This window comes from Astyanax mexicanus, chromosome 22, assembly GCF_023375975.1.
Source record: "Astyanax mexicanus isolate ESR-SI-001 chromosome 22, AstMex3_surface, whole genome shotgun sequence".
Lineage (NCBI taxonomy): Eukaryota > Metazoa > Chordata > Actinopteri > Characiformes > Acestrorhamphidae > Astyanax > Astyanax mexicanus.
In genome coordinates, this window is record NC_064429.1 from 10068948 (window position 1) to 10095750 (window position 26803).

General features: G+C 39.1%; 1 protein-coding gene across 1 annotated transcript; it reads right to left on the reverse strand.

Moving 5' to 3' along the window:
- Positions 1–377: 377 nt before the first annotated feature.
- Positions 378–26513, reverse strand: ube3b (ubiquitin protein ligase E3B). Its single transcript, XM_022685434.2, has 27 exons — positions 26423–26513; positions 24982–25154; positions 24052–24268; positions 22680–22797; positions 21681–21740; positions 21493–21597; positions 20711–20807; positions 19365–19450; positions 19179–19261; positions 18806–18911; positions 18550–18670; positions 17204–17381; positions 16769–16938; positions 15963–16130; positions 14322–14493; positions 12214–12332; positions 11900–12014; positions 10869–10968; positions 10399–10518; positions 9154–9330; positions 8745–8993; positions 7734–7799; positions 7590–7648; positions 6770–6952; positions 6261–6372; positions 5170–5262; positions 378–4480 (listed from the first exon to the last, which is right to left on the reverse strand). Exons 3-27 carry the CDS (start codon positions 24210–24212, stop codon positions 4289–4291), a joined length of 3210 nt encoding a protein of 1069 aa, XP_022541155.2. The 5' UTR covers positions 24213–24268; positions 24982–25154; positions 26423–26513; the 3' UTR covers positions 378–4288.
- Between the last annotated feature and the right edge of the window lie 290 nt (positions 26514–26803).

A 26803-nucleotide genomic window follows, 5' to 3' on the forward strand; every position in this document is an offset into this window, starting at 1 on the left:
CTAACATTAATTATTTCATTTAAGTTCAAATATACCCTAATACATTTTTTATAATCAATTGAGACCAATACTTACAAATCAGATTTTTTTAATTTTCTGCTTCTTGTAATAAAATCACGAGCCTACATTGTTACAAGATACAAAAACAGAAAAATCTTAAAATTAAATAAAGAATTGTTATTTTTAATTTTCCTCATTCCTGATTGTGTGGTGCAAAAATGCGAGACCAGAAAATTGAGGGTGAAAAAAACTAATAAAAACCCATTTCTTCTTCACTGTACTAAACAGGAAATAAAAAAATCAATAATTTCACTTCATACCCAATTGTCTAGTTTTGGATTTAGCCTTAAATGATCAGAAAATGTAAGGGATAAACGTTACACTGACCAAAAAGCCCTCGTTTTCTACATCAGTAACAGTTCACAGGCTTGGATCATCCAATGACATCATGCTAGAGGAGATATCGACCAATCCTAGGCTCCAGAACGAGCACTGTCCTGTCTGTGGGCGGCGACATCTTTCAAATCACCACGGAAACGCTCTCCGTCCTCTACATTCACTTCAACACCCATCAACATCACTCTGGGCTGGGCCTCCTCTTTCCAGGTCCAGTCTGATAGCTGGTCTGAAACTCGTATGGCTTGTTTCCAGTGAGACGCTCTTTACGTACGAATGGATGGTGAGAGGTGGGCGTGGCTTAGAAATCCATCATAGCACAATGGATCCTCATTGGACAGTTGGATGATTCTTCTTTTTATCAGCTTGTTTTAAAGGTTAGGTTTCAGCAGACCAAACAACTCCAGAGAGTGGGCCATCAAATCCCAATCCAGCAGGATCCAGATCCATATCCAGGAGTCCAGGAGAACAGGAAGCTGGACTGGTGGTCAGATCAGGGCCATTCCGCAAAAAAAATAATAATAATAAGTAATAATTTATATCATAGAATACATCCTGCACCACATAGGATCCATACAGAAACATCATCACCAGCCACAAAATGCTAAAATAATGAAACACAGAACATCATTAGTGACACAATCATGACTATAAACTGCCCCAACTGCAAAACCAACAGAAAGAATAAGTGGAAAAAGGAAAGAATACACCTGTTAATTATTAAAAAGGACATAAAATAAAAATACGTCCTCAGCATCTTTCAATATTTCCAAAAAAATAAAAAAAAACCACAAATAAGAAGGAAAAAAAATCATTTACCTTCACCAAAAAAACAATGTTAGCTACACAGCTACACATGGACTTGTTTAACAGATCTGTTCACGCACTGAAATATTTATGCAATTTCCTTTCTATAATAATTTTATAAGAATTAATATTCTTCATTCTTAATGTGTTTAAAACACTCCAAAATCAAATTGTCAAGAGAGAGGACAGAATCCAGATATAATCCAGATACTCATGATGAATGAAGTGCTCAGGTGTAACCAGGTACTTTTAGGGTTTTTGGGGTCTGGTTGTTTGTCAGTTTTGTATGAATAAAATCTGTTAAACAAGTATTGAAGTTCTAATAGTCGAAAGAACTTCCGCTAAGTTTTAAAACAATGTGCAAAAAAAAAAATTCACCTGTAAAAAAAATTCACCTCTTCTCCTGTAGTGTTTTTAAGGGAACGTTGGAAATTTGTTATTCTAGCTATTTCATGAAGGGCCACCATAGTAAATATCTCAATCAGAGTCTCTGCAACTTCTGTTACATCGTTTTTTAAACTATACAAAAGAAACGAGGGCGCAGTACTGGGTTCCCTACTGGGTTCTGTACTGGGCCCAGGTATGGAGTGTGTCTGAGAAGGCCAGGGTTGCTGCGTGTCCTGTGTTGCATGGCTTGCATTGTGTGTGTGCGTTTGTGTGTGTATTGCTTTCCATTGCAGAGAGAGTGATAGATCACGTCTCTGCCTGCAGGCCTGAGAAAGACTGGCATAGACTTTCAGCAGTATCGTAGGAGAGGGTTCCTCACTGCGCGTGAACGTCCAGGAGGAGGAGGAGGAGCCACGAGGAGATACAAAGGGATACACAATACACTTTCAGAGTTTCACTAGAAAAAAAACAACAAAAAACTAAAATCTGATCCAGATCTTTCAGTGGAACATCATGAGGATAATCCATACAGAAGAAAGAACAGACTTTACAGGCTTTTCTTCAGTTAATCGTGTCGAGCTGGATGTACTGAATATAAGCCAGAAGATCTAAAGGTACAGATGGATGGATGGATGGGTGGTTAGATGGTTGAGTGGATCTGGCTCCTGCCCAGAGAGGAGAAAGATTCCAAAGAGTGAAAGATCTCCAGGATGAGGAGGCGATAAGGCCTGTGGAGCTCCTTTGGCTTCGGTTGATGCTGAGGAGAAGATAATAAGATCCCTTTTAAAGAGATGAGGAACAGTAGGAGGTGTGTATGAGTGGGCGTGTCTTATTTATATGCGAACAAAATAAAACATTAGTCCGAATATCATAGACTGAACATGTAAGCCTGTCACAACAATTACTTTTTTAAATTATATATAACAATTTTATTAAAATAAGACAGACCTCTGATATAAAGATCTTTTATGTTTTGTTTTTATTTTTAAGTCTAATTGCACGCATGCTAACATGCAAATCAGAGAATGCTCTTTAACTTCACACAGCTACAGCCTTAACCAACATCACTACCATACTACAGTGTTAGCACACTGGCTATGGGCCTCACCCAACATTGGTACTGCAGCATTAGCAAGCTGCCAACCAGTCTCATCCACATCACTACTGTGGTGTTAGCAAACTAGCTATAGGCCTCATCCAAAACTGCTTTGTGATGTTAGTTTTCTGGCAACCGGGCTAATCAAACATTGCTAGCATCCCATTAGTATGCCAGTGACTGGGCCCAACCAATATTGTTACCTCAACAGTAGCACACTGGCTATGACCCTCATCCAATATAGCTACCGCAATGTTAGCACGCTGGCTATAGGCATCATTCCACATTATAACCAGCCTCCTCTAACATTGCTACCTCAACAGTAGCAAACTGACTACGGTTGCAATATTAGCACGCTGGCTACAGACCTTGTTTAACTATACTACTACAATAGCTAACTTGCTATAGGCATCGCTCCACATTATAAACATCCTCATCCAACATTGGTATTGCAGTGTGAGCACACTAGCTATAACCCTCATACAATACAGCGACTGCAATGTTAGCACGCTGGCTACAGGCATTGTTCCACATTAAAACCAGCTCCCTCCAACATTAGTAGGAGGCTATGACCTTGCTTAACATGGCCACTGCAGTGTGAGCTATGACCCTCGTCCAACATGTATAATACATAGTTAGCACGCTGGCTACAGGCATCGTTCCACATTATAATTGAATTCCTCCTGCAACATTGGTACTGCAGCGTGAGCACACTAGCTAGCGCAATATTAGCATTCTGGCTACAGGCATTGTTTCACATTATAACTGACCTCATCTAACATTGCTACTTCAACAGTAGCACACTGGCTATGACCTTTCTTGACATGGCAGTGTTAGCACACTGGCTACAGATGTCGTTTAACATTACTACTGTTGCATTAGCACACCAGTTACAGCATCATCCAACGCCAGTGATAGCACACTTGCTATAGGCTTTGTCACAAATTACTACCATCCTTGTAGAACAACGCTAATGCAGCATTAGCACACTGGCTATGACCCTCGTCCAACATGGCTACTACAATGTTAGCACGCTGGCTACATGCCTTTTCCCACATTATTACCGGTCTCGTCTAACATTGCTAAAGCAGAGTTAGCACACTGGCTATGACTCTGGTCCAATACAGCTACTCAATGTTAGCATGCTGGCTACAGGAATCGTTCCCCATTATAATTGGCCCCATCTAACATTACTAAACTGTTAACATGGACTTAGTATGTCTCTATGAGCCAAAAAAAAGAAAAGAAAACAGTATTGTTTAAACAAAATCAACATACCAGCTCATTTATGTTAAAGGGCTCATCTTGAAAAGTAAAAAAAAAAAAGGCCAATATCTAGGTCAACAAAAATGTACAATAACTCAATTTTATAATTATTGTGACAGGCATACAAACGTAGTTTTTAATTTTGACACTATTTTCACCACTGCCTAATTTTTTTTCTACCAGTTTTTGGCAAATCATTTTGGTTGCCAAATATTTGATGCATCCCTGGTGTTACTGTGTGTGTAATGGGCACGCTCTGCATAACCTCTGTGTGTATGGGGTCTCGGACACACGCCGTCCGGCCAGTCTGTGTGTGCGTTTGAGAGTGTGTGTGTGTTAGGAGAGCTCGAAGCCTGTGTTCATGCTAATGGCGTAGCGGAGCTTGTCTCTGAGGATGCTCTTCTTGCTGTAGTTGGGGAGTTTGAGCAGGTTGAAGCAGGTGGAGGAGGTGGGCAGGCGACCCCCCGGCTCCTTCTTACGGATGGTGAAGAAACCCCTCAGCACACTGCCCAGGGTGTCCCCCGTGTCCTACACACACACACACACACACACATAAATATAGATAAATAATAATAATAATGCACAGATACGTTAAGAGAAGTGCGGGGAGGTTAATCGAATTAATGTGATTTTTTAATATGATGTAATGGAGATTGTACATCTATTTTTTATTATAAAAACTGCTTGTGTGTTTAAAGGGAGTTTCTTGCTTTTCCTTTAAAAGAAAACAGCTAAATAAAACTTTTGTTTTTAAATTCATACAGGTTTTATTGTGTTTGCTAAGGTTTGGACTAAGTGAAAAATAAAAGTACCTAAAACATTAGTTGCTCATATATTTTTTTACAATATTTCCCAGCCCAGTGACTCATATCTGAAAGCTTTATCCTACATAAATCATTAAGCTTTTTATCAATATATCCATCATAAAGGAGCAGTTTGGTAAAAGAAATGATCATGATTGATCACTGACAGCAGATGCAACCAATCAGCCAAGACATGTTTGGTATCTTACCTGTGAGTTTTTAGTTTATAACAGGTGAATTTATGCTAATGTTCCTAATAAATATTGGATTTAGACAGTAAATATCTCTAAAAAACCCATTCAGAATGCAGCTGTCTGTTTTTCTGTGATCTACATTGTGATTTTGAATTATTAGAAGTGAAATGATACAATGATTTTATCATAGACATTTTAAATTATATAGAGCTGAACTGACCTGGTCGTCTGAGACCTCCACACAGCGGATGGAGAAGGGGGGTTTGAGGTACGCAAAGCCCAGCAGAGGGGGTCTGGAGCAGCTGGTAACAAACTAAAACACACAGCATCACCATGTATTAGTCAGTTTTAGAAATACACACATTTTTTGTAAAATACATTCAAACTTCAGTAAAAAAAAAAAAAAAAAAAAAAAAAAAAAAAATTATATATATATATATATATATATATATATATATATATATATATATATATATATATATATATATATATATATATATATATATATATATATATACTATTATTGATCACTGATCAATAGTTTATTCAGTTACTTTAAGGGTTATGGGTTCAAGTTCCTATCTGGGTGGAGTTTCTATGTTCTCTCTGTGTCTGCATGGGTTTCCTCCCATTTCCTCTCTATGAAAAACACTTATCTCCATTTTTGCTGATTTTAGTTTACTACATAATTTGAACAGACAAACCGTCCCTTACACTGTGCCAAAATGTCTTGATGAATGGACCAATAGAAACTCATCAAAATGACCTGAAATAAACTCTTTTTACATTGACTTCCATTGAAAGTTTAGAAGCTTTTTTCTCTCTTCTGTAAAGTTGCTGTTTTGGAGATAAGTGTATTTCATTGGACAGCAATGATATATACTTTGTGTGTGTGGGGGTATAGGTATGTGTGTGTGTATGACTGTATGCTTAGATATGGATTGTATCAGCTCTTCAGCTACTCAGTGCCTGATGCAGTCCTCCAGGTGGACGGTGGTTTCCGGTTAAGTGTACGCTGTGTGTGATTGGCTGCTGCTTCTCAGATGCAGATAGTTGTGTGTAAAACATGATTCTAAAGCGTCCTTGGATGTCTAGAAAGGTACTATATAAGTGTAAGTTCCTTTATTCTTTCAATTATTAATTCAATCGTTTCACACTAAAAGTCTAATATGAAGAATCAGAAATATTATAATTTTTATTCTTTTCATTATTGTGTAATTCGATCATTCTCACAGAATTCTCAGCATCAGTTTGAGAGTCTATTGTTGTGTGTATATTTGATTTCTCTGTGCTGATGCTGATGAGAATCACCTTAAGGAACATGGCTCTCTCGTCTGGAGTGAAGTCGCTGGACAGGATGTCCCACAGCCAGATGATCACCCTGTGGCTGCTGTGGAAGCCCCCATAGTACACTGTGTGCTTCCTGAGGGTCAGACAAAATATATCAATAAACAAAAACATAACATAAACCCATATTAGCAGCTTTTAATCACTGAGAGAACAGATAATCCAAGATACGAATACTGCTCAAATAAAATTAAATCTAATTTATTTATATAGAGCTTTTTAACAACTGATGTTTTGCAAAGTAGCAAGACTCATCCACTGGACTACACTCCATAAAATCACTGAAAAAGAGTCATTTTATAGTCAAATAGTTTTTTTTCTATATTCAAATGCACTGAAATAATCATAAAACTCTTTGACAGGTTCCTGTATCTTTTTAGGTTTAATTTGAAACACTTGAACACTTTGAAACTGAAAAGGACTAAAAACTAATAATGTAAAAATAATGTTTGATGTGAGAAATCTCAGCGTACTTGAGGTCGTCCAGGTCGATCTCGGCGTTGTCTCCGGAGATGAGTCTCTGAACCTCCGGCGTGGAGAACATGTGCAGCCACTCAGGGTTGATGATGCTGCGGAAGCCCCGGATAAACGCCCCCGTCTGTTCCTTTATCTGCGTGTGCATCCGGAAATGAGCCATCAGGTGGATGTAGCTGATCCTGCAGAGAGGAAATAAAAAAGAAAGGGGAGTATAGTACATATATACAGACATATTTCACTTAATATATTTCATATTGTGAGGTAGGGAGCAGGAATGAGATGTGGAGAGCGGACGCAAGTGTGAGTATTTATTGAAACTTGTGTAATAAACAAACACAAACTGAAACAAAGGAACATAGAGAACATAAATACCCCAGGACCAGAAACACAGGAGCAAAGAGAACTATTTATACACACAGACAAGGACAGGAAACTGGAAACACCTGGGACCTGGTAACAAAGGGGCGAAGCTATACAATAATCAGGGGCGGAGACACAAGATACACACAGGGCGTGTGCAGAGGGTAAATAAACACGGGGACAGACAAGAGAGATGCAAAACCAGACGAGAACCTGACACATATCTTTAAAATGTATTTATATGACTTAAAGCATACTAATAAACAAACAGGACCGATAGCAATACAGCAGCTCAAACTTTAATCTTTATTTTTTATCATCTTTTATCATCTTTATCAGACTCCTACATATAACCCACACAAAGGAAACAAGTGCAAACAACTCATAATTCACCCTCTAGTATCTAGAGATGTCAGTGTGAATAATAGTTAATGGTAATGTTAATAATCTACTCACTTGTTTTCGTTGGTGACGGGCATGGTCTTCCCTCCAGGAATCAGCTCGTGACACACTAACTGTATAACACAGGGAGAGGGACAGTAATAGTGTAAGACAAAGGTTCTGCTTTTGTACAACAGAATTTGAGAAAAAGATGTTTACCTGTCCCATCACATCCTCATCATACGACAGGGTCAGCCCCAAATCACTCACATCACCGTCATAGCGCTGAAAAATAATAAGCATAAACATATTATTAATAAAATGAATTATTTATTTAATATTTACTTTAACGCAAATTAAAACCCTCTACCAGTCACAAAAGAAAAAAAATTAGAAGCAACAATGATCTATAGCACTCAGGTCAATTGTGTATAGCGCACCTTGATTTAGGGCATGTCAGAGTATGTTTGTTATTGTGAGAGCGAAAAAAAATATGCCTTGCGCAGTTTAAAACACGCAAAAGGCATGTATTAATTTTTTTCTATTTTCTTTAAGAGCAGGGTGTGCTCTAACTTTGGTGCATTGCTATCTAAACAGCGTGGTGCTTTTGAGCATCTCAGCAGCGGATAGTGACTGTTGTCAGGGTTTAAATCAGTCAGTGGCGCATCTGTATTTCCCAACATGACGATAGAAACATATCAGAAATTTACCAGAATACACTTCACTTCCAGACCAACAAGATTTATTACTAAACTTTTTTTCCCCCTATTTTAACGGTGCGGGCACACGGCGTGAAAATAGACTGCTGACGGGGAGTAAGATAGCAATGAGCATCGTGACACAGCTTGTGTAGGGTATACGATAGGGCCCTAAATCTGTTTAAAACGTTGTTAATTATTAATTAAGGGTTGGAGGAGCGAGTAGATTTTAATCACTTCCCCTTGAACCCATTTGAGTTACAAAAGAGTGATGAGATTGGGCCAAAATTCCCTTTTATGTAGTTTGAGGACTATTGGCCCTCTGTATTGGCCCTCTGGTGGCCATCAATTTGAAATATTTACTGATTAAGAAGAAAGGGGCTTGTTGCTGATAGTATGCAGTATTCATCTGCAAGTAGAAATGTTTAGTTCCTCCATTCAGACACTCCTGAAGCTGCTTCAGCTCAGTCAGGTGTGTTGAATTAAAAATGTGAAGAGAAGAACTAGAAGAAACAGCTGGCTTCAGGCAGACCTTTATGGAGGTGAGGTTCTTGTAGAACTCGGAGTCGAGCGAGGGCAGCTCGTCGATGGAGCTGTAGAAGGAGCTGTGGTGGTGCCCCAGGACCTGGCTGAGGAAGAAGGAGGCGAAGGGCACGTCCACCACGATGCCCTCGTACAGAGCCTTCCCCAGCATCTTCCCCACAAACTCAAACAGCTGCAGGTGATTCTCGTGGATGTTGGAGGTGGGAGAGGGGTACAGCCGCTCGTTCCCGCTGGTCGTCTGGAGGAGGAAACATCAAATTGGTGACCTTGCAAATCATTATATTTATCTAGAGGATACACATAAATAGGTTTATTTGTTATTTTTAACATTAATGCAGTTTTGATTTTTTTAAAGCAACATTTCTATTATTTAAAGAGAGATTTTTAAAAAAAAATACCTTGAACAGGTTGAGAGCTGGATTGAAGACTTTCTTAATGATCTCCTCCAGAAACTCTTTAAACACGCCGTCCTGATCGATTCCAGCCTCGTCCACCCCCAGATCATTCACAAACTTCACCCGGATCACACCCTTAATAGAGTTCACAGGCAGCCGGCGCAACTGATCATAACCATCCTGGAGAATGAACACAGAGAGAGAGAAAGAGAGAAGAAAATAAAAGACAAGACCACACCCGTGCTGGAACCACATATGAGTTTTGGCCTTTAACCCATCCATTCAGTGAACACGCATACTCACACATTACTTCTGTTTATATACATCAATAAATATGACCAAGAGTTGACGTATATAATTTCTAAATCTTTAATCATTTATTGTTTTTTCTGTTTTTATTGTTTTTTCCCAATCACATTTTGGACTGTTCGTTTTTTGCTTTTTTTTGTAAACAAAAAGCAAATGGCAACTCTGTATGAATTGAAACTGTTGCGATTACATTTATCAATAGCAAAAAACAAATGAAAGTTGTAAAAATGTTAAGGGCACATATTTTATAACTATGAATAAAATGCTATTTGTAACTTTTAACTGTCTGAACACAGCAAATCTAAAGGCGGCCCAACAAAATATTAAACTATTCTTTTTGGTGGCGACTTTTTTTGACCGCCAGTGTAAATAATAGTAAAATAAAAATAATAGTACTAATGGCGCCCCCTTGTGGTGCGTTTTTAAATAGTAATTCTCAGGTAGGTGCATGATGTGCTAAACATCAAAAAAAGCAAACAAGCGGCGCCGAGTGGCCCAGCGGTCTAATGCGCTGCCACTATGAGCAGGAGGTCGCAGGTTCGAACCCCCGCTCATGCAGCTTTGCCATCAGCTGCCAGTGCTTAGAGGGAGCACAATTGGCTCTGCTCCCTCCGGGTGGGTAGATGGCGCTCTCTCCCCATCACACTTAAGGTGGCGCTGGGCGGCACGAGGCGTCTGTGAGCGGATGAATGGGAACCTGGCCGCTGTGCTTTCCTCTGAGCGCGCTAGCTGCTCAGGCAATGATGCATCAGCAGCAGCTCGTGTCGGAGGAGGCGTGTGCTCGTCCGCATCCTCCAAGGGTCACGGGCGTCACCGGTGATGGGGACGCACAAAGGGGTGGGACAATTGGATATCCAAAAATGGAAAAAGGGAAAAAATCAGAAATAAAATTATAAAAAACAAAAAAAACAAAAAAGCAAACAAATAAAATGAACTGACCTCCAGCATCCGAGAGCGACGGATGGTTATGTGAGTAACGTGTGGGGAGGCGGAGCTTGTCTCCACCAATCCTAGCGTCTCCTTCTCCTTCGTAACAATGTTCCGGAACAATAGAACTCTCTGAATGAAAAGAAATTAATAAATATCTTCATAAGTTTAGGCAGCATTTTCAGGTAGAAGTCAGATTTTAGAGGAACTGCTGTAATTAGAGAGGCGTGGGGTACGGGTGAGGAGGTGAGGGGTACGGGTGAGGAGGTGAGGGGTACGGGTGAGGAGGTGAGGGGTACGGGTGCGGAGGTGAGGGGTACGGGTGCGGAGGTGAGGGGTACGGGTGCGGGGGTGAGGAGGTGAGGGGTACGGGTGCGGAGGTGAGGGGTACGGGTGCGGATGTGAGGGGTACGGGTGCGGAGGTGAGGGGTACGGGTGCGGAGGCGTGATGTACGGGTGCGGAGGTGTAGGGTGAGACTGACGTTTTTGTGAGGGATGACGTGGGGGATGTACTGCAGCAGCAGCTGCGCTCTTTTCTTTCCTTTCTCCAGCTCCTGGAACAGCAGACTGGGCTTCAGGTCCCTGAACATCCACACAGAAGAGATCATTATACACAAAACAGAGAGCAATAATTACATAGAAAGTATTAAAGTGATAGTTCTAACAGCTTCAGCTCAATGTACAGGGATTAGCACAGTGCTAACAACAGGTCAAAAACATCACATACTCACCTATGACCAGAGTTAAAGTTTTAAAAAGTATTAAAAATAATACTAAATGAATAGTGAAGTGATCTATCAGACTATTAAGGAACACATAAGGAATTATGTAGTAACTTAAAAACAGTGTTAAACAAACTTAAATACTCTGTGAAGAAGCGTTATATGTGCTCTTATCTGGGGAGCTGTTTGTTAACTTGTGGTTTCTGAGGCTGGTAACTCTGATCAATTTATCCTTACTCTTGTTTTCCTGGGCAGCCCTGATGAGTGCCAGTTTCATCATTATAATGTTTTTGATGGTCTTTGCAGTGACTGCACTTGAGGATACTTTCAGAAGTTCTTGAAATTCTTCTTTTCAGATTAATTGACCTTCATTTTTTCTTAAAGTATTTTTCTTTATTTAATTGAGTAGTTGTTGCTTCTCATAATCTGGATTAGAACATTACTCAAATATTCACTATTCACTGTATACCTGTAACTCTACCTCTTCACTACTTTACTTTAACTGATGCTCTCAAACACTTAAATTAAGAGACAAGAAATTGAAGTAATTAACTCTTGATGAGTTCAGCACAGCTGTTAACTGAAAGCCTGAATTCCAGGAGACTCTACCTCATAAAACTAAGAAAGTTTGGATGAGTTTAGAATTAATCTACAATGCAGAACATTTTAAATAATAAAAAAAAACATGAATTTAAGGTGTCCAAACTTTAGACTGGTACTGTACATGCTGAGGGAGTGAACACAGTGTGTGTGTGTGTGTGTGTGTGTGTGTGTGTGTGTGTATTACTGACTTGCGGAGCCAGTGCTCGTCGGGGGTGAATCTCCGGCGACAGTCTCTCTCATACAGAACCATCAGCCAGCCGTGTACACTGTGAAACAGCTCCAGCTTCTCCCCCTTAGCATTCTCTACATTACACACATATACAAGTTTTTATTTTTATTATTTTTAATTAAATAAAAAGAAGCACCATGCATAGGTTTGGTAACCCAATTAGATTTTAGACCTTAACTAGCTTCTAATGGCTTGTTCACAATCATAGTTAACTCTGCAGTGGAATTTTAAAGTCATTTCAGTTTCTTGTGTTGGATGATGAAAGGAACTCACCCAGGATGCCGTCCCAAATCATTTTATACACAAACGTGTTCAGAAAGGAGGAGATGGTGATGAGTTCCTCCATCTTAAAGGAAATCTGCTCCTCATACACCTCAATATCATCCAGGATTCTGTCAAAAAAACCCAACAATTTATTTAATAAGGTTTGTGTCTTTAAGATTATATACAGTTGTGGTCAAAAGTTTACATACACTTGTAAAAAAACATAATGTTATGGCTGTCTTGAGTTTTCAATAAGTTCTACAACTCTTATTTTTCTGTGATAGAGTGATCGGAACACATACATGTTTGTCACAAAAAACAGTCATAAAATTTGGTTCTTTCATAAATTTATTATGGGTCTGCTGAAAATGTCACCAAATCTGCTGGGTCAAAAATATACATACAGCAACAAAATTTGTCAATTTTGGTGATGTAGCGAGTTGTGTCAATCAAATTAGCTTCATGTCATGGCCTCTTCACTTCTTGTAAGTGATTCTGATTGACTACAGCTGTTGACTTCTCATGAGCCCATTTAAATAGGGCTCATTTGACCCAGTGATTAGACTCAGCTACAAAAGCTACAATGGGAAAGTCAAAGGAACTCAGTGTGGATCTGAAAAAGCGAATTATTGACTTGAACAAGTCAGGGAAGTCACTTGGAGCCATTTCAAAGCAGCTACAGGTCCCAAGAGCAACTGTGCAGACAATTATACGCAAGTATAAAGTGCATGGAACAGTTGTGTCACTGCCACGATCAGGAAGAAAACGCAAGCTATCACATGCTGCCGAGAGGAGATTGGTCAGGATGGTCAAGAGTCAACCAAGAATCACCAAGAAGCAGGTCTGCAAGGATTTGGAAGCTGATGGAACACAGGTGTCAGTCTCCACAGTCAAGCGTGTTTTACATCGCCATGGACTGAGAGGCTGCCGTGCAAGAAAGAAGCCCTTGCTCCAGAAAAGGCACCTTAAGACTCGGCTGAAGTTTGCTGCTGATCACATGGACAAAGATAAAACCTTCTGGAGGAAAGTTCTCTGGTCAGACGAAACAAAAATTGAGCTGTTTGGCCACAACACCCAGCAATATGTTTGGAGGAGAAAAGGTGAGGCCTTTAATCCCAGGAACACCATGCCTACTGTCAAGCATGGTGGTGGTAGTATTATGCTCTGGGGATGTTTTGCTGCCAGTGGAACTGGTTCTTTGCAGAAAGTAAATGGGATAATGAAGAAGGAGGATTACCTCCAAATTCTGCAGGAAAACTTAAAACCATCAGCCCGAAGGTTGGGTCTTGGGCGCAGTTGGGTGTTCCAACAAGACAATGACCCAAAACACACATCAAAAGTGGTAAAGGAATGGCTAAACCAGGCTAGAATTAAGGTTTTAGAATGGCCTTCCCAAAGTCCTGACTTAAACCCCATTGAGAACATGTGGACAGTGCTAAAGAAACGGGTTCATGCAAGAAAACCATCACATTTAGCTGAACTGCACCAATTCTGTCAAGAAGAGTGGTCAAACATTCGACCTGAAGCTTGCCAGGAGCTTGTGGATGGCTACCAAAAGCGCCTAGTTGCCGTGAAAATGGCCAAGGGACATGTAACCAAATACTAATGTTGCTGTATGTATATTTTTGACCCAGCAGATTTGGTGACATTTTCAGCAGACCCATAATAAATTTATGAAAGAACCAAATTTTATGACTGTTTTTTGTGACAAACATGTATGTGTTCCGATCACTCTATCACAGAAAAATAAGAGTTGTAGAACTTATTGAAAACTCAAGACAGCCATAACATTATGTTTTTTTACAAGTGTATGTAAACTTTTGACCACAACTGTATCATTGCCGTCATGAAAAAAAAACATGTATGTATCTCAAAAAAGGTCATTTTACAGAAGAATATTTATTGGTAGTGTAAAAACAGTTTTTAGAATGAACACATACGTGACATTACATGAATTAATTAATGCCACTTACTATAGTAGTTTGCTCTCTCTGCACTTAAGAATAGCAGTGCTTTTAATATAACAGAAAAATAAATCTTAAGCACTGCTGCTTTAAGTCTCAGGTCATTAGATTGAGAGTGTGTGTTTGTGTGTGTTTTGGGGGGGAGATACTGACGTAATGAGGTGTCTGGAGCAGTCACAGAAGAGCATGAGCATGGCCAGCAGCTGCTTGGACTCGTCCGTGTCGTTATTTAAACACTCCAGGAAGAGTTTGAGTCCTCCCTGAGGGCCGAGCTCACAGATAAACGCCCACAGCTTCGGCAGCAGATCGTCCAGATACGTCAGACCTGTATAAAGAGGAAAGTACACATTATGGCTTCTTATAACTCACAGGATAATTATATATTATTTAGTAATTACACCAAACACAATGCAGACTATCCTTAGTCTTCATTCTTTTTACACTAGTCTTTTTCTGGACCTGGAAGTGCTTGCTCTGCAGGGATGGTACATTAATTGTAAAAGCTGTTTTGGAGCCTGGGAGAGGTACAGAGTACCGTATTTCTCAGACTATAAGGTGCACTTAAAATCCTTTATTTTCAGAAAAATCAACAGTGCTCCTTATAATCCGGTGCTCCTTATGTTTCAATTCTACCAGTCAGGTTTTAAGGAGCAGTAAAGCCACTCCACTGAAGTACAGAGTTATATCGGACGAGTTTCAGTGAAGCTTCTAACCACAGCACTAGCTCTTAAGTCGTTCAGAGGCGAGTATATTGTTTGTAGAGCTAAAACAAGCTATGTGGGACGAAGGGCTAGCTGAATACACCCCGGGTTACCGAAACACTCAGGGTTCCTCGGTCTAGCTCAATCAAGCGGCATTTACGTCTTGCTTAGGCAGTTTTTTAGAATCTAAGCTTACTGTAATTAAACAAAAGCGCTTTACTCTTTCTAGTTAAGAATTACAGTTTTGTTTAATTAAACGTTCCCCCCAGCTTCCCTATTAGTAGGGAAACATGGCGACACCTTTGCTCACTTCGATGTAGGCATCCTTACTAGTGTCGCTTGATGCTCCTTATAATCCGGTGCACCTTTTGTATGAAAATAGACCAGAAAATTGATGTTCATTGATTTGCATTTCATAATCTGGTGTATCCTCCTGAAAACAGTGGTTTGGGGTTTGCCTATAGTATACACTGGTGCAGTCAGTCTGCAGCAGGTGAGGCATGTTGTGATACAGTACTGTAATACAGTGAACTGTGACTAGTAATAAGCTCAGCTTTGTGGAGTGAGTGCTGGTACTGACAGTGTGCTGTTAAACGCTGGTCTCGTGCTGGCCTGCATGGAGATAAATCTTCTTGTAGCAGAGCAGCTGATGGTTTAGAGGAGGAGCTCCTGCACACTTCTCACCACTTAAGTGATTTTAGCCAATAAACATAATAATAAGCAGAAAACCAACGAAGCTGTATTGGTCCTACACACAGGAATTTGAAGCGCAATTGGATTCAGTTCTTGTATGTGAAAACAAACCAGAAACAACAAGCTCCTCCCCCATTTATTTGGCACAAGTATTAAATCGCTCTTAATTTATAACAGACGGGAAAACCTGCCCTCAGCTCTCGTCCCACATACCGGTATTCAAACTGCCACTGCTGGTTTACATAAATTACAGCCTGTATCACTAAACAAACAGGCAGGTCGGCTTAGTCTCCATGATATCACTGATGCTGCGAGTGAGACTGACCTTTAAGGATCGGTGGTAAGAGCCGTTTGTGTGTGGTTAAGAGTGTGTGTGTGTGTGTGTGTGTTTGTCTCTGACCTGTGAGGATCTGCAGGCGGATCTGTGTGAGTGTGGTCAGCGCTGTCTGATACAGAACACACACACTGCACACTTTCTGCACCTCCGCCGAGTCCACCCTCCGCCCCCCCACCGGCTTCAGGATGTTCCTCACCGACGCCGACTTCTGAAACGCCCTCTTAAACAGATCTGCAGCAGGAGAGAGGAGAAATAGCTCCTTTAAAATGTATATGGAAAATATACAGCTCTGGAAAATTATAAGAAACCACTTAAAAATTATGAGTTTCTTTGATTTTACCAAATTATAAACCTCTGGAAAATAAGAGGAAGATGGATGATCACAAACCATCAAACCACCAAACTGAACTGCTTGAATTTTTGCACCAGGAGTAAAGCAGCATAAATTTATCCAAAAGCAGTGTGTAAGACTGGTGGAGGAGAACATGATGCCAAGATGCATGAAAACTGTGATTAAAAACCTGATGGAACGGGTTATTCCACCAAATATTGATTTCTGAACTCTTAAAACTTTATGAATATGAACTTGTTTTTTTTGCATTATTTGAGGTCTGAAAGCTCTGCGTCTTTTTTTGTTATTTCAGACATTTCTCATTTTCTGCAAATAAATGCTCTAAATGACAATATTTATATTTGGAATTTTGGAGAAATGTTGTCTGTAGTTTATAGAATAAAACAACAATGTTTATTCTAAGTCTTAAAGCAGCAAAACAGCCCCATACCATCACACTACCACCACCATATTTTACTGTAGGTATGAGTCCATCACTAATCCAGCAGTTCATGTAAAAGCAGAGGTTTTAACTCACTTTTAACGGGCAGGTTGTTCTGTAGTGTGTTGGGTTGAGGAGGGGGGGCGGGGGCGGGTTCCTGCACCTCCAGCTTCTTGCTGAGGACGTCGCAGAAGAGCGTGCAGATCACTGGAACCCCCCATAAACACTGCAGCTGCCTCGTCACCAGCGGCATGGACTCATTCAGCCTGCAGACAATCACTCAATTACATCACTGTATCCTCTTCTGACATTACTTTAAACGTTTTATTATATATAAAAAGGCCATCATATATTTATAAATATTAAGGCAGTGCAATGCAATAATTGATTAGTCATATGTGCCTCGGTTTTCTTTATTTAATTACTAAATAGTAAGTAAGAAAAGCAAAACAGAACAATCAGAGAAAGTGAAACTGCTACCAGCAGCCACAGTGTGTACTGTTTAAACTGTGTAAACTATGCATGGTGTACCCATAATCCACGGTCTGGGAGAACCAGCCCAGCACCGGGTGCCAGTGAGTGAGGTTGGACTTCTTCTGAGAGACGTATCTCTGACAGTACGACAGCATGTCCGTCAAATCCTTCACAAAGTGCCCCGCCTCCTGCTCCAGCACCTTCACGTTCAGGTAGCCCAGCTGAATCAGGTTACCTGCACAAAAAAACACACACACAAACCATTTTAATTAAGGATAATTTAACAATATGTACTCTACTCAAACTGCATTATCGTGTTATTATACCGTCACTGTGCCAATGGCAGAAAATGGTCATAAAAAGGCAATAACATTGTTTATCACAATTAGTTTCAAAATTAGTTTTGGGACAATATGTCATCCTAGTATGCGTGAAAAGTAGATTCTAATAAAAGAATAAATCCTACATTTTTACAAGAGCACAGCTAACTGGAGCACAGCCAACATGAACACAGCTAAAATGAACACAGCTAAAATGAACACAGCCAACAGGAGCACAGCTAACATGAACACAGCTAATATGAACACAGCTAACATGAGCACAGCTAACATGAGCACAGCCAACATGAGCACAGCCAACATGAGCACAGCCAACATGAGCACAGCCAACATGAGCACAGCCAACATGAGCACAGCCAACATGAACACAGCCAACATGAACACAGCCAACATGAACACAGCCAACATGAGCACAGCCAACATGAGCACAGCCAACAGGAGGACAGCCAACAGGAGGACAGCCAACAGGAGGACAGCCAACAGGAGGACAGCCAACATGAACACAGCTAACAGGAGCACAGCCAACAGGAGCACAGCTAACAGAAGCACAGCTAACAGAAGCACAGCTAACAGAAGCACAGCCAACAGGAGCACAGCCAACAGGAGCACAGCCAACAGGAGCACAGCCAACAGGAGCACAGCTTTCAGGAACACCGCCAAGAGGGGCACAGCAAACACGAACACAGCTATCAGAATCACAGCTAACAGGAGCTTATCCAACAGGAGCACAGCTTACAGAAGCACAGCCAATAGGAGCTCAGCCAAAAGGAGCACAGCTACAGAAGCACAGCCAACAGGGGCACAGCCAACAGGGGCACAGCTAACAATAGATAACCCTGATAGTTATACTTCTGCATTAACCAACACAGAAGTGTGAAAGAGGTCTATTAAGCTCCTCCTACAGTTAGAGTGTACTTTTACTCCACCGCCGTAAATACAGATCATGCTTTAAGCGCCCCCTCGTAGACATCAGTACAGGTGCTTTAATCCCATTCTGAAGCCTCTGTTACAGGGAACAACAGTTATATATTCCTGCTTTAATACATAACAAATAGCCAGTCTTACCGAGTAAGCAGAGTGTATGGCTTCCCTCCAGACACACACAGATGTCGGAACACTGTTCCTCACGACTCAGGAACAGGATAAACTTACGCATGAGGTCATGAGTCTGGATTGTGATCATACACTGCAAATAAAACATTAATGATTAAATGTTGCAAGCCTGTGACAAACGTCACGTTATTTGCTGGTACATATGTGTAAATCTGTATATGTGTGTGTGTGTGTGTATGTGTGTGTGTGTGCACATGTGTATTCTTACGTCTGGAGTGAGTGTGTTGAGGTGGGAGATGACGGCAGGGACGGACATGATGTGGATCAGGAAAGATCTCAGAAGGTTATCTGAGAAATGAGCTGCTACCACAGGCCTGCAACCAAAAACATATAAATGAAATACATATATACACACACACACAAGGGATGCACTGATGTGGGAAGTAGCACGGTCAGTGTTGCTTGGTCATTTTCCTGTGTACAATAAATTCGCCAGCAAGTATCAGCGTAAAATATCAACTATATCAGCCAATACCAATATAATCCCAATACCATCGTGCATCCCTAATATACACACACATCCAAAGCAGCATTCTATAAGAAGAGAGCATAACAATTACTGCCCATATAAAGATGTCTACCTGAGTGCCAGAGTGAAGATGGCTGTGAGGGTGCCTTTAGAGAGCGAGGGCCTGGACCGGGCCAAGCCATTGGTCAGTAAAATCTATATTAAGATCAATAAATAAAGAAAAACAATGCTCACAGATCTCAGTTCAAAAGTAAGTTATATAAGAAAAAAGTGCATAAGATATGTAAGAAATCTGTACCTGCAGGACAGAGTAGAAGCCTTTCTGGTTCAGGTGACCCATGATGTTCTCACATATTCTGTTCAGTGCAGGTTTCAGTGCCTCTCCTTTACAAACACAAAGAATTGAAGATTTAAACATCTTTACAGAGTCATTCAGAGTGGGCTTGTTGTGAAACGTTCCATTTTAAATGTAAAATGTTTAAATGTACAGTAAAGTGATGGCAGAAATTAGCCAGTAGTTGCTATAGTAAATTTTTATATTATGCATACTGTACATTAAAGTGTAACTAAACCACCTAATTTTAGCTGACTCCACTCTGAGCTCAAAACTCAACTCATTTTAAAAATGCTTTTAAAAAAATGGGAGGGGTAGTTGGGGGGGGGGCACTGGGTGATGTATGGGTTTAGGGGCAAGGCAAGAGGGAGAGCTGATTGGCTGAGCTGCAGCAGCAGCAGTGGGCCTCTAATAGCAGTGAGACAGGCAGATGATTGGACATCAGCAGACGAGCATTTTTTGATTGACTGATTTGCATATTGTGACGTGTCTGTGTACCAATAACACAGTTGAACCTGAGAGGAGCTGCAGAGGCAGAAATGACCACAATAAAAGCACTTAATAAAGAGTTAGAAATGTTAATAATTTTTTTAAGTAGGACTGGTATGTCTTAATCTTAATCTTATTTTGTCACTACCACACACTCTGAGTTCAATAGTTCAGAGACCTGCATCACTGTACCTATAAAATACAGTGACCGCAGCACAGTATTGTAATTATTACCACAGAAACTGGCTACTGTTTATTTTACTTTAAAAAGCATTTATGCATTAACATTAGCATTTTAAATTTACAAATTACATTGTAAATTAGACTGATTTAATCACAAACTTTATTTATTTTATTATTTTCAACTATTACAAATTTACTAAATAAATATGACTTTGTGGTTACTTTTATAAACCGTTTTCATTTGTATATATAACTACAACACTGCTTTAAGCAATTGATCAAGAAACATTTCAGAGTACAGACAACCAAATAACTGCCAAAACAAGTAAAACAGGTAATGAGCCAACACATACAGGTGGATAGTTAGCGAGATGTTACTCTTACAACAAACTGATGGCAGTATCAGCTAAATATCAACACATACAGATTAAACCTGATGGAGTATAAACTCTGTTGAAGATAAGATTTAACTAAATGATTGATGTATTTAGGTATATTGATTATAACACAATCGATAATCACTTAACTGTGATATTTATTCTTCAACATTAACCAACACAGAAGTGTGAAAAAAGCCTGGTTACTTTTGGATTCAATTTATCTGGATGAAAAGCTGTAAAACCCTCCTCCTTTCCTACCTTTCCCTCTGATTATTTTCCAGGTGGATGTGTCGGTAAAGGTGCCGAGCATCGTCAGGTAAAGAGTCACCAGCTTGTTCTCCTGCAGAATGTCCGGCTACAGAACAACAGACAAACATACAACATGGAGTAGGTTCATTTTTAAAGGTGTTTACCAATAATATCTATAATTCTCAGTGTGTATTAAAGATTGATGATGATACTTATATGTCTATGGTAGATATATCATGGAAAATTTTAACTGTATGATATTTCTTGTGTATCATGCACGTAAAAATAAAATATCTAGTTTATTTGGTGTTAAATAAGGGGTTCTCCACCTTTTCCAGTTCATGTTCCACCTGTTTATAACTAGAGAGCATAACACAAGACTCACAATGTCACACAACTAATTTGTTAACTGCCTAATCAGGCATCCACATCTGTGTTTCCTCAAACTAAGGATGCTTAACTGGCCTTGAGATACTTATGCATGAATGTGTTTGTGTATTTCTATTAATGTTAACTATAAAAAACGACTAATAACTCAACTTTTACTTACACTAAATTCATTTCGCCTGAGAAACACTGCCTTAAATGGCACATGATGTCCTGCGGTGTAATTACTGTACATGTCCATGATGCAGAGATGATGCTGAAATGATAAATACTACACACTGTATACTGTTCTACTCTGAATTAATGACTGGAAAAGCTCTATAACTCAGATCAGGCTCTGGCTGAATGTAATGTGGGTCAAACTGCTGCAAAAAAAACAGCTGCACTTCCATCAGAATAAATACCTTCAGTTTTTTCAGGAACTCGCAGGAGACCCACAGCACGTCTTTAATCTGCTTCAGCCAGGGGATGGTGAGATCTTTAGACAGAGCCAGAGAAACGTACCACACCTACAGAGAGCAGATTTCACACTCAGATACACACAGCCAGATACAACAGCTTTAAAAACAGGTTTTTAATGAAAAATACTCACTTTAGGCTCATTCTCAACGTCCATACTGCTCAGAATGATCCGACACAGCTTCTCAAACCTCTGCACAGAAATACAACAAAAAAATATTCAGTTAACAAGAAAATAACTTAAAACACACTGTGATTCAAGCAATATATACTGTACAGTACTTTTGCACAGACAAACAGACAGACAGACAGACAGACAGACAGACAGATAGACAGATAGACAGATAGACAGATAGATAGATAGATAGATAGATAGATAGATAGATAGATAGATAGATAGATAGATCATGATTGGCTGTCGATTAATTAGTCAGATCAGATAGAAAGATAATAACAGACAGACAAACAGACAGACAGATAGATAAAGAGAGATAGATAACGACAGATGAACAAAGACAGGCTGACTATCTGTCTATAAATCAGCCAGTAGATTAAAGATAGATATAGAGACAGACAGACAGACACATAGATAGATTGGCAGACAGATAGATACATAATGACTGTCTGTCTGTTTATGTAACAATTGGCTAATCAGTCAAAGACAGAGATAGATATACAGACAGACACATAGAGAGACGGCAGACAGACAGACAGACTATCTATCAATCAGTCAGTCAAAGACAGAGATAGACTGGCAGATAGATATACAGACAGACAGACACAGAGAGAATTCAAATGGGCCAGCAGACAGACATACACATAGATAGACAGACTGACATTTCTTTGTCACAGTACAGAGTATTATGAAAAATATACAAAACAAGGTAATATAAAAAACAAGGAGTGCAAAAAAATAAAATACAGAAATAAAACGTGAATATAAATATTACAAAAAATTTATAGAATATGTAAACCTGAGGTACAGTACAGAGAAAATGCTCATATTCTAGAAATGCTAAAAGACAGTAGTCATATAAACAAGTTAATAAACAGCTCATAAAAATAAGAAAATGTTTTTAAGGGATAAGAATATAAATGAATTAAAGAATGAGGAGGTGAGGAGGACACGTACCAGCTTATCTTCTTTTCCGAATATGAACAGCAGTTTTCTCGTGATTTTAAAGATGGATAATGCGTTCCTCTTCGTGGTTCCTGTTTCAGTCGCTGCAAAGAACTCATCCACCTCTTCCCTGAACACAGATAAAAAAAAAAAACAATAAAACAAAGCATGAAATAAATTATTATAATATCATAATGTTTTACATCAGGGGTATTTAATTATTATTCATTAACTGTCAGTCATAGAAAATGTCCACAAGCCAAGCTTTAAACTGTTATAATGTCAAACTTGTCTAAATATATGATTTAAAGCCAGATCCTAATAAAAAAGTAGCCTAACGGTTTATTTTATGCCATTTTATGTTAAAAACAACTGAAAGTCAAATGATTACATTTAGCTTATCCTGTGCAACAGAGGAAATTCTTGTTCTTCCTTTCCTGGGGCAGACCTGATGAGAGCCAGTTTCATCATTATGTTTTTGATGGTCTTTGAAGCTGCACTTAAGGATACTTTTAAAGTTCTGCCCTTCATTTCTTTACTTCATTGTGTAGTTCCTGCCATAATATGAATGTCAGCGTGTCTTTTTTAAAGCTCGACATCTAAATTAACCTTCCACTCACTTTATTCTCAGACTGCTGATACACAACTCAATCCTCCCCTCTGTGAGAGCTACTCACTCAAACAAGCACAGATCTGATTGGCTGAGGAGTGTCTTTGGTGATATTTGAAAGAGCATGTGATTGGTCTGTGATTTTACTGGACTGAAAACCAGGCATTTTAAAGGCTAGAAAAGCTATGACTGCTAAAATAAACACCAAAAATTAAATATTCACAGTATTTAAAGGTCCACATAAGACAACATTTGGGTCCGGATTTGGACTGCGGTCCACCTATTAGAGACCTCTGCATTGTATGTCCAGTTTTAATTAAATTATTAATAATAATAATTCCCTGTTTGTATTGAAGATTGGGGTAAAACACATGATATTGGGCAGATATAATCTGTCTATGGTAGATAAATCATGGGAAATGTACACAGTAGGACATTTTTATTGTATCAACAATTAATAAAAAAATATATATATAGTTTAACTGGTCCTAACTCAGTGATTTTCAGCCTTTTTCAGCTCACAGCCCACCTGTTATATATCTAGAAAGCATAACACTCACACACAAGATGACCAAACACACACAAAAAAATCACTCGTTTTATGTAAAATTGTGGGGTTTTTTTTTTCCTGAAGAAAAAACATTTTTTCCTCCACAGTTCTCATTCAACACTTGCTGGAACTAAACGAATACAGAACTATACAGATGTTCACAGAGAAGATCTTCATCCAGACCCTAGTTCTTCCAACCATCACATCAGTGACGGAGGACGCACCTGATCTCTCTCTGCAGGCGGCAGCGGCAGAGGAAGCGGCGGATCAGGGCCTGGATCTCGGTGGCCGCCCGCTCTTTCTCCTTATGGCCCTTCCTCTCCTCCCGCGCCAGCCGCGCCTTATCCAGGAACTGGGACTTGGACGTCTGCGTGGCGCCGAACATCTTTCCCTCCAGGCAGCGGCTCCACGGGTCAAAGGTCAGGCGCTAAGGTCAACGACCTGTTTCAATAACAACAGTTCGTAAACATAATCTCCATATTTGTCGATTTTAAGTTTACTCCGTAATTTGAACACAACCTTTTTTTTAAAGAACGGACCAAAAGAAATTCTCCTAAATGACTAAGAAATAACTATTTTTCCTCTGACTTCCATTAAATGTTAGGAAGGCTTTATCTTTCCTGTAAAGTTGCTGTTTTGGAGAAACTTGTTTTTCATTGGACAGTGATGGTATGTATTTACAGACTAAAGATTTAAACTACTTAGTGGCTACAACTATAACTACAAATAATAATAATAATAATAACACAAATTTTAGCTCATTATATATAAGTATTTTCCATGTTCTATTACTGATTTTAAGTTTAATTGATTTAAGTTTAGTTAAAAATCATTTAAAATTGAGATTTAATGAGGCACTGAATGACTTTCTAAAGTATCAGAATCACACTGAAACTATTGTTCGAGATTTCTTTCTCTTTAGATCCACTTCTATAAATTTCTCATTAAAAACAACTGCTACTTAAAGTCAAGTTTTTACATTAATATCTAAAACAGACATTTAAAAAAACAAGCTAATAAAAACTAATAAACTGCAGGACTGTATATATGCATATCGAGTATATTCCAGTCCCGCTCCATCAGTCCTTCTGTACCACACTACTGCAGTTCTGAACTGAATGATGTTCAGAACCTGATCTTTTCTTATCTCTTACCTTCCAGCAGTGAAGTCTGTTATCCCTCCTGCTTTAAAGCTCATAAGAGCTGCTACCGAATGTCCACTTCCTTACAGATCAGCGTCTCCGTGTCCATCAGCTCCCACAGAACAGAAGCTCAGAACGACTGAAACCTCCCTCACACACGCTGGAGGAGGGTCTGAGGATTTCTTCTGCAAAATAAATCATCATCACTAGTATAAGGGAGCGCTATATCATATCATATACAGTAATATCGAACGTAACATATTTAACATGATAATATAATAACACAACACATACTGTGATGTGATAATAGGAATATTATTGAAAGTTGTCTATTTTGTATTGGTATATTGTTTTGATATTTACTTTAGGGGTTAGGGACAGAATATTGATATTGTGATACATCATATCGTATCATATCGTTTGATATATGGTATATCGATACATGGTAAATAAATAAGGATATTTATATTAAAACATTAGACTTATTAAAGTTACTGCTTCATTACTCCAATATCACAGACACTTTAGGAGAGATATTCTCTGTATTAAAAAGAGATAACAGCTCGATTAGGTCTAGAGTTTAAGAAAAATAAACTAGAATCCCTCTTATTTTTCTGAATACTCTATTTTGATTTCTGCGTATTTTATGTGGATACAGGAACTGGGTGGTGTTTTAAAATTGGTAAAATTAGAGAGGATCAGATTATTATTATTATTACTATTATTATTATTATTATTATTATTATTATTATTATTATTCTATACCAAAAGTTTTAGATTAAGCTCCACTTGACTTACTCCTAAAGGTCTATGTTACCTCCTGGCCACATAAAACCTGAAATCCCTTTTCGTGTTATTTGGATAATCTTTATTTGTTAAACTTCCCTTAAAACATTTATTGAATTAATACCTTAACTTACATGTTCCTTTTCTTTTTTGATGTTGTTGTTTATTTGTTTTGTTGTTGTTTTTTTTACACTGTTTACTGTTTTTTCTTTTTTATTTGGGCATTTGATTTCTGTATACGATTGTCAAAACACCTAAAAACCCGACTGTTCAATATAATTATAAATAGCCAATTTTAAAATAACCAAAATATCGCAGGTAAATAAACGCTGCTTCCTCTGAAACGAGCTAACGGCTAAAAACAAAACAAGCACTTTAGAAGAGATATTCTCTGTATTAATAAAGAGATAACAGCTCTATAATGTTTAGTATTTGCTAGAAATAAGCGATAATTTCTCTGTTTAATCAGAATACTCTGTGCCTGAGTATAACTCTAACAGTAACTCACAGTAAACAGAGATCAGCCCGCAGACACTGCGCTAGCCCGCCAGGCTAACCGCCTTACAGCCCTCATAACCCCGCTATAAGCGGCTGTCAGGCGCTGAACCCGGGCCGGTTCAGGAGCTGAGAGCCGCGGGCAGTGTAATATAGAGAATTAATTTCTTACCTGCGCGTCTAAACACCTCCTTTACTGATTAACATCCAACAGTCTCACCAAAAACTGCAGCCTGTAATCCTGCAGCGCGCAAAACCCGCCGGCCAGAAACCAACGCCCGGACAAACGTTCCCACCCCGAGACCCAGAGAGAAACTGTCCGCTTTTGAAAATCTTCTGAACAAATCATTATTCTCTTATTTTAGAGGCTATTTCAAACTCTTCAGTCTTAAGTATAAATACATAGATAATATACTGTAATATAATGAAGTATCAATTACGCGGTACATTAAATATACTGTTAGAAATGATCAGCTATACAACATTTGTTGACACACCCACAAGCAGACAGAACACAGAGTACAGTATAATAATAATACACACAGTGCACACA